Source organism: Amblyomma maculatum, chromosome 11 (assembly GCF_055883805.1).
Source record: "Amblyomma maculatum isolate TAMU_Amacu chromosome 11, ASM5588380v1, whole genome shotgun sequence".
In the NCBI taxonomy this organism is placed as follows: Eukaryota; Metazoa; Arthropoda; class Arachnida; order Ixodida; family Ixodidae; genus Amblyomma; species Amblyomma maculatum.
Window position 1 is genome coordinate 19,340,934 of NC_139354.1, and position 12,230 is coordinate 19,353,163.

The following is a 12,230-nucleotide window of genomic DNA, read 5'->3' on the forward strand; positions in this document are numbered from 1 at the left end:
AAGATGTAGAATCGGCAATGCGAAAAGTAAAGACGCAGTATACTGTACTAATGGGCGACTTCAATGCCAAGGTAGGGAAAAAACAGGCAGGAGACAAGGCAGTAGGTGACTATGGCGTTGGTTCTAGGAATAGCAGGGGGGAGTTACTAGTTGAGTTTGCAGAGCGCAGTAACTTACGAATCATGAATACCTTCTTCAGCAAACGGAAGAACTGGAAACGGACATGGAAAAGTCCTAACGGAGAGACTAAAAATGAAATTGACTTCATAATGTGTTCAACCCCCGCCATTGTGCAGGACGTAGAGGTAATCGGGAAAGTGCGATGCAGTGACCACAGGATGGTGAGGTCCCGAATTAGCCTAAATCTGAAGAAGGAACGCAATAGATTAGTAAGAAAGAAACCCATCAACGAATTAGCGGTGAGGGGGAGGGCAGAAGAGTTCAGGATCTCGCTACAGAATAGGTATTCAGCTCTAACTGAGGATGGCGACATTACCCTAGAGGCAAGGAACAATAATTTCAGAGATATCATTACTGAGTGCGCGGTAGAAGTAGGCGGTAGGATAGTTAGAGAGGATACTGGTAAGCTGTCTAAGGAGACGAAAGATTTGATTAAGAAACGCCAGAGTATGAAAGCTTCCAATCCAACAGACCAGATCGAATTGGCCGAGATATCAAAGCTAATCAATAAGCGCAAGGTGGCCGATATAAGGAAGTATAACATGGAGAAAATTGAGCATGCTGTAAAGAACGGGGGAAGCCTTAAAGCGGTAAAGAAGAAATTGGGCATAGGCAAAAACCAGATGTATGCGATAAGGGACAAGGCGGGCAACGTCATCACTAATATGGACAAGATAGTCAAAGTAGCCGAGGAGTTCTATACAGATCTCTACAGCAGCCAAAGTAGTCAGGACCGTAATGAGATTGGCGGTAGGGAAAAACAGTCAGACGTTCCACCAGTGACGAAAGACGAGGTCAAGAAAGCATTAGAAACTATGAAAAGGGGGAAATCAGCTGGAGAGGATCAGATAACTACAGATTTGCTGAAGGACGGGGGGGATATCGTGCTAGAAAAACTGGCCACCCTGTATACGCAGTGCCTGGTGTCATCGACGGTACCGGAACCATGGAAGAATGCAAACATTATCCTCATTCATAAGAAAGGGGACTCTAAGGACCTTAAAAATTACAGACCAATCAGCTTACTGTCTGTTACGTATAAGGTATTTACTAAGGTAATCGCTAATAGAATCAGGACAACCTTAGACTGCAATCAATCAAAGGATCAAGCAGGGTTTCGCAAACGGTACTCTACTATCGATCATATCCATACCATCAACCAGGTGATAGAAAAATGCTCGGAATATAACCAGCCCTTATACATAGCATTCATTGATTACGAAAAAGCATTTGACTCAGTTGAAACCTCGGCGGTGATGCAGGCATTGCGAAATCAGGGGGTAGACGAGCCGTACGTGAAAGTGCTGGAAGATATATATAGTGGCTGCACAGCAACCATAGTTCTGCATAAAGAAAGTAACAAAATTCCCATAAAGAAAGGTGTTAGGCAAGGAGACACAATCTCCCCAGTACTATTCACAGCTTGTTTAGAGGAAGTATTCAGAGACTTGGAATGGGAGCAGTTAGGGATAAGGGTAGATGGAGAATACCTCAGTAATCTGCGATTTGCTGATGACATTGCCTTGCTAAGCAACTCGGGGGATGAACTGCAAATAATGATTGATGACCTAGACAGAAAAAGTAGAAAGGTAGGCTTGAAAATCAATATGCAGAAGACTAAGGTAATGTTCAACAGCCTCGGGAAGGAACAGCAGTTTACATTAGGTAGCAAAATACTGGAAGTAGTAGGCGAATATGTCTACTTAGGACAGGTAGTAACCGCAGATCCGGACCATGAAAAGGAAATAACAAGAAGAATAAGATTGGGATGGTGCGCATTTGGCAAGCACTCGCAGATTATGACTAGCAGCTTACCGGTATCGCTCAAGAGGAAAGTATACAACAGTTGCATCTTGCCTGTACTCACCTATGGGGCTGAAACGTGGAGGCTAACCAAGAGAGTTCTACTTAAGTTGAGGACAACCCAGAGGGCTATGGAACGAAAAATGGTAGGGGTAACATTAAGAGATAGAAAGCGTGCAGAGTGGGTCAGAGAAATAACTCAAGTTACCGACATTCTAGTGGAAATTAAGAAGAAGAAATGGACATGGGCAGGACATGTAGGGCGAAGAGAGGATAACCGATGGTCGCTGAGGGTAACAAACTGGATTCCAAGGGAAGGAAAGCGTAGCAGGGGGCGGCAGAAAGTTAGGTGGGCGGATGAGATTAAGAAGTTCGCAGGGGTCAAGTGGATGCAGCTAGCACAGAACCGGGTTAAGTGGAGAAATATGGGAGAGGCCTTCGCCCTGCAGTGGGTATAATCAGGCTGATGATGATGATGATGATGGAGTGGAATTTGGCTTCCCTGATACCAAGGTTGCCAACATAACATTGTAAAACCGTGGAAATAAAAACAGAGTGGTGACAGATTTAATTCAGATTCAGAAAAACTAAATGAACTTACCGGGTTCACCTCAAAGATCTTGACGGTAGAGTCCTTGGAGCCCGTGGCGAGCATCTCGCCATTGTTGGAGAACCGGCAGTACCATACCTCATCACAGTGGTCATTGAGAATCTGCACAAAGAAAAAAGCTCAGTTTTGAATGCACACTTCATCCATTCTCTATCACTTTCATTTTTTTTTTTTTTCCAACATTTCATCCCAGCTCGCATTCCTGCCATGACAAGGGAAAAAATTCAAGCAGCATCCTTAAACATGAAGTGAATACTGTGCTACTGCTAGAAGACAAGCAGAGAATGTATTACATGGTGGCAAAAAGAAGGGAAGAAAACAAACTGCTTTCCTGAATGAATTCTAAACTGCCACAAGCCAAATGGCAATCAAGAGAAAAATCAAACAAACTCCAATTATTAATGCTCACGTCAATATCAGCCACCAAACTTGCTGGGCGACTGCAAGGTTGAATGAAATGACTGGTAGAGTTTGAAGCATTATCGAACACCTGGGCAGAAGTCCTCACAAAGCCATCACATCCCGATCACAACCTTAGTTACTAATCAAGATCGTAAATGTAATTTATATTGTATCAATCGACAACCCATCCCCTGTGCCCCTTCCCTGCAAGCTCCCATGTCATCATCACTGCTCTTCTGAGCCAACACATAACTTCTACCGCCTCACATGATGCGTACTTGCCCTCAATCATCACTGGTTTGTTAGAAAGCCTACTAGAGTACCAACAGGCCCAGGGCTCTAGCAAAACAAAATTCACGGTTGACAACTAAAGACACAGTTCACAGAAAATTAACACTGAGCGCAGTCTTCTCCCCTGCATCCACCAAGATCAGCAAAAGGGTGTTACTAGGCTTGCAACAAATACTCAATAATTTCAAAAATATTCAGTGGAACAAAAATAAGTTCACAATTCCATTCTACCTTGTTGTTTGCCATTCAAAACCTTGGAGTGTTTTCACCAAAACGCTCGCTTTGTTTTATTTAGATGTGCTTCCCGCGGGATGGCTCTGCCGCAAGAGTGCAGCTAAATAAGCAACAGTTGCGTAACAATGCTACCGCAGTCAAGACGAGCAGTTGGAAGCAAGCAACGGTCAACAGTTGTAACTGGTGTAACTGACATGCTGCTTGGCTTACTAAGCAGAAAACTGAACTGCTAACTCCGTGGTTGAGGTGGCAAGCAGGTAGCACAAACTTGCTCTCCTGCTATCTCCCCCCTGCTAACATTCATCTAAAATAAAGTGAACACCAGTGTGAGCGAGCCTGGCATATGACAGAATTTTCGTCGGGCACGCAGATTTGCCCACAAATTTACTCTTACTTATTATACATGTGGAGCTTCACGACTCATGGCACTAGCATAGGGCACGTAGTAGTTTCGCCTCAGCCGTTGAACCTACCCAGATAAGGCAAACGGGTCAGCTCAGTGCATAGGTCAACACAGTTAATTTGTGCACGACAAAAAGGTCAAAACAGCTTCGATAACTGTGGCAGAGTTTCAGTGCATTCTCTTGTTTATTTCATGCGCGTTTATTTCATTGCCATACACTGCAAATTCACTTCGATCCAAAAAAAAACCAAGCTCGATTGTTTCTAGTCAGGAATCTGCAAGATCTTAGTCTTTGTACAAAGCAGTACCTGATGTCTGGAAACAGTTAATGACTAACGAGGAAACGTGACAGCACAGCAACAGTTGCAAGGTAAACATTATTCTGGATCAAAACTTGACGACGATCCGGAGTTGATCCCATCAGTGCACGGTCACGGCTAGAAAGCAGTTGAGAGGTTAGACACGGCAAACGCACACCACTGTGCTACATAGTGCTGCTCACACAATGTGGGTTGTAACTGCCAACAAACTAACAGAACGCCAGCCAGCCACGCTCCACACCGTCGCGCCACGTGCAGCGGACTCGGCAGAGTTTGGTGCTGTACCTGAATAGTGCGAGTGGGGAAGTTTTCTCGCGTGCAGACATGGTCCGTAAGGAGGCAGCAGCTGTCATCCAGCGTAAAGGCAGGGTCGCCCCTCAGCTGCAGGGGGGCATTGTGGTAGGGGCACCGGTCATGCTGCAGCTCTATTGCCTGCCCCAGCAGCGCCCGCAGCCGCCGAGGGGGGAGCATCACATTGGCTGGCAGGAAGGCTGCATGCGTAGACAGTACTACTGGGTTTAAATTGCCATTCATCCACCCTCCGATTGAAAATATTTTCTTCCCGGACGAGGCTTTGGCCCCGGAACGCAAAGCAGCAAACACTCTTTGAAAAGAGCAAGCTCTATTGCCTGCCCCAGCAGCGCCCGCAGCCGCCGAGGGGGGAGCATCACATTGGCTGGCAGGAAGGCTGCATGCGTAGACAGTACTACTGGGTTTAAATTGCCATTCATCCACCCTCCGATTGAAAATATTTTCTTCCCGGACGAGGCTTTGGCCCCGGAACGCAAAGCAGCAAACACTCTTTGAAAAGAGCAATCGGTAGCGCAGTTACAGCCACCGCAGTCAACTGATTTGGTGGTGTTTCCCCCTCCTCTTCCTTATCCCTCTCCTGCCTGACCGTCTAACCTCCCCCATACCTCTGCAAGCCAAATTCCCCTTCCTCCTCCGCATTTGGCGGGAGCCGTGGTAGGAAGGCTTTAGGAACAGCACAGCACACAGAACCGCGTCGAAGTAGAGACACCGCGTGCACAACAATTAAACGGACAAAAGAGAAGTGCAGCAAGCAGCTCACACAATTAGTGGTCTCCACCCACCCCTTCACCCGTCAGTCAGAGACAGACCAATGGATGACGTCCTAGGCAAAATCCTAGGTTTTCACGTCATAATCCAGGATAAGCGGCAAGAGCAGAAAGCAGGGAAACTGGCTTTCGAATGCGAACGTGAGAGAGCTTTTTGATTCGTATTTTTGCTGCATTCTAGTGCGCGCATTGCTGCCATATTTTGCAGAGACTATCTCCGGCAGCTGATCAAAGCTTTGGGCTTGTTTGTTTGAAATGCCATACCCTCTTGGTAAGCGGCCCCTTAGACGTCCATTTTACAGCATATGGGCGCCATAGTGTTTCGCCACCACAAAGAGCCCAACCATTGCAGCAGGGGTCAGACCTGCATCCTTGGGCTACCTTGTCCTTACAGCCCGAGAAAACAGGAATAAGGAAGTGGCGGGCTCCTCACAGTATAGATAGATACACTCGGTAAAAAGCCAATAGTCACCAAAATTAAAGAAAGCAGGAAGGAATACTTTCTTTTTTTAAATGATAATGTCTATCAAAGTGCAAAGATGGCAGCTTAGTTATTATCTATATATTAGGTCGTTTAATAGAAAGCAGAAACAAAGGCATCTACAAAAAACAACTCATGGTACTGTTATACACTTAGGAACCCTTAGGGCTCAGTTTAAGTTCACGCCAGCAACAAAATGTGTATCTACCCCGGACAAGTCCTAGCTGGACCCCGAGGACAAACTGAAGGAGGCCCGCATGGGAAGGGTGGCGCGTTTTAACGACACACACGCCATTCCCATGGCAAACGGGAGATTTTTTTGAGGCAGAAAACACAAAAACAAAACACTGGTGTCACCACCACTGGCTAATCTTACAACCAAACTGCAGTCATGACAAGACCATTTCTTTATTGTGAAGATTACTGATGCCAGACTTTAACACCCCGCATCTATCTTATCACCAAAAGGCGATCGATCACAGAGGGGTTTTTTCCCTGGCCTTGATGGCCCAGACTTTAAAACTAATTGTCTCGGGATGCTACCGTACACTAAAAAATGCCTAATTACTGTCTGGCGAGTGAAATTTATTTGTGTTCAGTACATCTTTTTTGTCGACTGCCAGTTGTCATCGCGGTCACTGCTCATGGTTTCCAGCATCGAGCTACATAAAAATGGGTGCATGCACTGACCGAAAAATTCTCTGTAAAAAATTTTCTACGGTGTTTCTACCAAAACCACTATGGACTCGAACATTTTAGACGGCAATCTTTCCATTGCACAAAAAAATAAAAAAATGATGCCTAAATTCCAGTGTCCTGTCCGTTTAATCACTCAAACTCTCTCCACTGAGCACCCAATGGCAGCAAAGGATACCACAGGCAACAGTGCCCACAAATATTTCTAACTGCATGTCCCAAGTATGCAACCCGCAAAAATACCAAGGCCATTAAATGGTCAACAATTAAAGCAGGGAAGGCCCTGACATACGAATAACAATCATCACGTCTATCATTACGCACCTGATCATGCTCGTTTAGGGTTTTATGCACATGAAGAAATTGGGCTGTAAAACTGATTGTGCTCATGAACTACTAGTTTCCAGATGTAGCTGAGCGAACAAGTAGACTTCTGTGACTGCTGTTCTGAACTCACTTTGGAGCTTCTCCATGAGCTTCTGCCGTGATGCGGGACCCTTGCCATCCCAGTGAGATATAGACCGAAGCTCTTCCGCACTGCCACACATGATGTAGCTGCACAGTGCAGGGAAAGAGAAACAACACAGCAAGGCAATCATCAGTTCGAGGCAAAGAGAAAGAGAATAGAACCTTGGAGATTACAAAACAAATGGCAAACATAACTAAAAAATTTCAAGGGGTGCACCAAAGTCTCCTTACGGCCAGCAATGTGAAAGCAAACAGGGGAGCCATGCGTCTTGCATTGGCTTTGCTTGGCTTTTTATGAGGATACTGGATTGCATTGTTGGCTATAACTAATGTTGCAAGTCATTATTCATTGTCACTAGGGGTTGGAGTTTTTATTTTCTGAGAATTCGGCTGACTTTCTTTGGTGTTTATTTTTAAACACAATATCCGTTTTCTTTTTTTTTTCGGTAAGTATAATTTTCTTCGAAGAAATATATTTTTTTTCGGTGAGATAAGAGACATATGTGTACAGTTAAAATTGACGTAGTATTCATTTTGGCTTTTTATTTTCTTGCATGTTTTATGCACTTTTAATTAATGCACAGTTGGTCACATATACAGCTAGGCTCCTGGAAGAAAATGTTACTGCCAAGATGAAAATTAGCGTTATGACTAAACGCATATGTAAAACAAATTCACACGTTAGACAAAGGAGTAACTGAAATATTATTTATTACGATAAAATGTTTGCATAAACCAAACCCCTTAAAAAACAAATGCGCTTCTCTCGGCTTATGTCTGAGAAATGTCAAGTGGCAATAAACTGGCGAGCTTTGATTTTCGCGATCTCCTGGAAGCACTTGTGTTGCAAATGCTCTGGTCAGTCCTTCGCCTCTCAAAGTGGCTGCCTCATTGCAGGCGCCCCTCCTCGGACGCTAGAGATGTTTATGATGGTTTTCGGGAAGCATGGCTGCCATTCATTTCCCATTCATGAAGCCATGAACAATGCCTCAAAATTCTCAACCATGTACTTAAACCAACGGTCTCACATCATGTGCCTGGATTGAACACTTGTAACTTTCTTCCGTCATCGAGAGTTTGCGGTGTGCATGAAAAGATACTGACCTTTTTCGGTTTAAACTGAACCTTTTAAAATGCTTTCGGCGTATCTTTTTCGGCTGAAACCGAAAAGTCAAACCCCTAATTATAGCCAATTAATCCCGACTGGATTCAGCATTGGTTTGTTACGTGAATTCTGGATAAACTTTTTGTCTGTGGCTTGGATTTGAGCTGTGACTAATGTGACTAGTCATTATGCAATGTCATTAAGTCCTCATAGCCAAGTAATCATAACTGGAATTGGTATTTTGTCTTTTTTTGGCTTATGTGGATTGTATTGGATTGGCTTTGGATACGTCTTTTCGTTTCGCATTCTGCGGACAGTTACTTTCTGCACACGACACTGATGAGCCCAAAAAAGTTTTCGCCTTAATAAATTGGTCATTCAGGCAAGCATGATGACGTTTCAGTTCCCACACAAAGGTCTCATTTGCAGTCAATAATGTACCATACACACTCGTACAAGGACTGCTCGCTCAACTTGGCAATAAGAAATTTTCATGAGCCCACAATTTTAGCCGCATCATTTGTTCCACTAAAGAGCTAACCAACAATTGCCTGAGACACTCTGTACAACCATGACATGGAACCGCCACCCTCATGTGCTTCACGTCGAAACCAAGCAAAGGTGCTTCTAAACTAGCAGAGTTAAACAAGGAAACGCCTAACCTTAACCATTTAACCTTGTTATCAGCTTACAGTCAAACAATAACATCACATTCAAAAGAGCATGTAAATGGTTCAAGCAAGGTTTTTAACAGCGATGTGTGCAGAAAAGGCCCGGGCAAAGGCCACTCTACACTGGCAGCTATGCGTTGCATGCGTGGTGTGCCACTCCAAACAGTCAGCCAACAAATCTTAATCGTTTTGAGCAGCTTATGACATTTGCCGGTAAATTAATAAAGTGATCAAGCAATCATTAGGAACCTGTTTAACTGTAGCCAGTAAACTCTCGTCAATCGTGCGGAGCACTTTGTATCATCCATACTTTAAATGCATTGTTTATTTGAAGGATTCTCTGGAACTGTGCTAATTCATCATAAGAATGCGTGTCCCCTCATAAAAGAGGGATGCATAAGCAAGGCTGCACTGTAGTGGGAAAAATTAAACAGAGAAATGCCAGTCCCACGAAAGAGCTACACCCAGTCAAAAGAATCCCGAAGAAGCAAAACAATATCGCAGACTTTACATAAGTACTAATAAGCATGGTAGCTCATACTGTCATCAAGATTTTAGTCTGCCCATTTATGATTGGTGTTCTTACTTTCCAATCTGCACGGCCATCTCTGACAAATGGGTAGCCCCCATGTTCTTGTCTTTTTTTTTTTTAAGTGTGATCCATGGCTAAAAAAAAAAAATGGATGCTTAGAATCGAGCGTTTTTTACGTGAATCTGTCACCAACATGAACACTGATATGATTAATAAAGGGAATGGGATGATGTCCCAGCACGTGCTTTTCAACGTGCTAATGAGTAACACCATTTATCTGTACTGCATACTACTGGCACATGACGCACGCACCACGCAATTGTTAACTTCTCAAGCTGCACGAACGAAAGCAAGCGACAATTATCACATCATGTTTGCACCATGGAAAAAGGGCGGACTCCACGCACATACGCAGCTCTCATTTTCTCCCATGCAGAAGAAGCCCCCCCCCCCCCCCCCTTGATTTCTACATCGTGGCAAATCAGATGCTGTGATCAACTTTCAGCTCACAAAACTTGTATATAAATTCAAAACAAAACAAAAGAGTCAGCAATCTGTGCAGTTTGAAAAGTGGCTCATCTTTCGACACATTCCCAATTTAAGGCTCAGACACAATGAATGTTAGTGGCACCTCCGAAAGTGGAGCGGTATACTAAAGGGGTGCGGAAACTTGACATGGGCGCAAGCGTGCCATAAAATAATCCTGTGTGATAAAGCAGCACCGACAGAGACCGCACATGCTGAAATGCCACCCAGGAGGAAGGGGTGGGAACATCTTCGGCACTCTGCTATGGAAGCAACAGACAAACTGCTCGGTGCATTCCCACACGTGCTGAAAAGCGACCATTAAAATTCCACATGCCAAAAATTAATGTGCGAAAAAAAAAAAAAAAAAATGACGATAGCTTTTTATTTACTGCCATCAAATGGTACCATCTCTTTAAAAGCACAAACTTGCAACACTAAGCGCCCACATAAGACTGTGGAGTCTCAGGTCCTGTCCGCTTCCAACGGAAGCCCCTGGGAGAGATTCAGAATCATGCCAACGAAATGGGTCAGTCACCTGGAGAGCTCGTGGACCCGCTCCGTGTTGTGGCGCAGAGGTGTGAGTCCATGGCGAAGGCACTGGAGCGCATCAAGCAGCCGGCCTTCCTCCAGGTACTCAAGGTACTTCTGCTCCAAAAGTAGGAACTGCATCTCCTGTGGCGTGGGAGATGGGCAGGGCAAAGAAGGTGCCAATCAAAACCCACCAGAAACATTGTTCACGTAATCTACCCAGCAGGCTACGACCAAGATGAATGGCACGTCATTTTCGCAGGGCGCGCACAAGCCCCACAATCCCTGAAAAATCTTAACCGGGACTTCCCACATGTATGGCTGAGGCCGAGTCACAGCAATGTTCGGGCACAACTGCACTCAAAAGTTTACAGAAACACCCACACAAGGACTGCTATCTCAGTCTATGTGAGCAGCCTGGAACAGACCTATGCAGCATGGTTCTTAGTGTGTGCGCTGTTAATTCTCAAGAACTGTTGGCCCTGCTATCGAAGTTCATAAAAGCTAAAAGCAGGTGGATACCTTCAACATCCCAACACAAACCGAATTTGGCTTTGAAGGTTCTGCAAGACGGCGTAAAACAACTGCAGCTACAAATCGGAGGTCGAATATTTTTTCCTCTTTTTGATGCCCTGCTGGCAGAAAGCATACGGATAATGAAACAGTTCACAGCCGTTGCCGGCCGACTCCTGAGCAAAACGAGAAGAAAGATATTCCGACATAACAAGCAGGCAAAGATATTTTGAAGCGCAAGCGTGGCACATCAGTGGCCCAGTGGTGTGCTTGTACAAGGTGGCGAAACCACTTAAGCCTCAGCGGCAGCACTGTCTTGCATCACTGTCACAGCAAGATCTGTGTACTGAGCTTGTCACCACCATCATAACTAATACTCTGACCTTGACCTAGTTATGACTTTACCGAAATTGTCGCTCTCTCCTTGACCTCGAGCCATCTGATTAGCGGAAAGTGATAGTGACGTCCAGTTTCGGTGAATAAGATGACCCGAGGTCAGGGAGATAGCGACACTTTTGATAAAGAGCTCAGAATACAGACCCTAGGGCCAGATCCAGCGACGGTTCCGTTCGCCGCTCCTAATTGTTTGCCTGTCACGTCCAGCGTGACCCAATCGCTACTTTGCGATTGGGAGCTCTCGCAAAGGCAGTGAGACTATTTAAATCCTGCAGTGGTAGAGACAAATATCTCGCATCCGTGAGTGTGCGGGCTGGGTTTTTCCCCCCTTCTACATCAGCGGAAGGAGAGCAAACGGTGGCTGACTGAATCGAGTGTGGTCGGATTCCCTGTGCCATCGGCTTCCTCCTACATTGGCAGCTATTCACGAAAAGTTCGCACACAGTCACGATGCTTGAGCAGCCGAGAAGGCTAAGGGCGCTGCCCAGCTACATAGGCAGGCAGACGCGCCGGCACGGTGCCCGTATAAAGCAGCTCGCTCATACTCGCAACAGCGGCGGAAACTCCTCGGTCATAGAGCTAGTGTAATTCGAACTGCATCACTACGGCGGTTGTAGACCTCGTTCTTAGGATTTTGCCATTCTGTGCAAAAGACCGAACTTATAAAAACGTCACTGCAAGTGAGGAAGCAGACGACGACGCTCGTGCGACCCGATCTAGCGGCGGAAAAGGTACTCATGAGCCAAGAAAATTGCTAGGCAGTTGTTAACAGGAAGTTTTCAACAATATTTCAGTCTTTTATTCACTAGTTTGCATTACTATTAATTATTAGATTCATTTCGTGCTTAACACCACTTCGGTACAAGTATTTAGTACCAGAAAAAGCCACATGCTCGTGGCGGACATGCCTATGATTCAACATCATCACTGATTGGCCGCTGCCTTTACCGTCCTCCCCGCGAGATGGTGCCCGCTGTCTTGCCGATGACA

General features: G+C 45.2%; 1 protein-coding gene across 3 annotated transcripts in view; it reads right to left on the reverse strand.

Moving 5' to 3' along the window:
• Positions 1-12,230, reverse strand: part of LOC146172996 (WD repeat-containing protein 26) — a 49,472-nt gene that overhangs the window by 30,039 nt on the left and 7,203 nt on the right. For all 3 annotated transcript variants that reach the window (XM_084584897.1, XM_084584898.1, XM_084584896.1), the window contains exons 4-7: positions 10,339-10,475; positions 6,957-7,054; positions 4,529-4,734; positions 2,585-2,695 (exon numbers count right to left, since the gene is read on the reverse strand). In XM_084584897.1, coding sequence (XP_084441023.1) covers positions 2,585-2,695; positions 4,529-4,734; positions 6,957-7,054; positions 10,339-10,475 — 552 coding nt within the window. The remainder of the gene's footprint in view (positions 1-2,584; positions 2,696-4,528; positions 4,735-6,956; positions 7,055-10,338; positions 10,476-12,230) is intronic.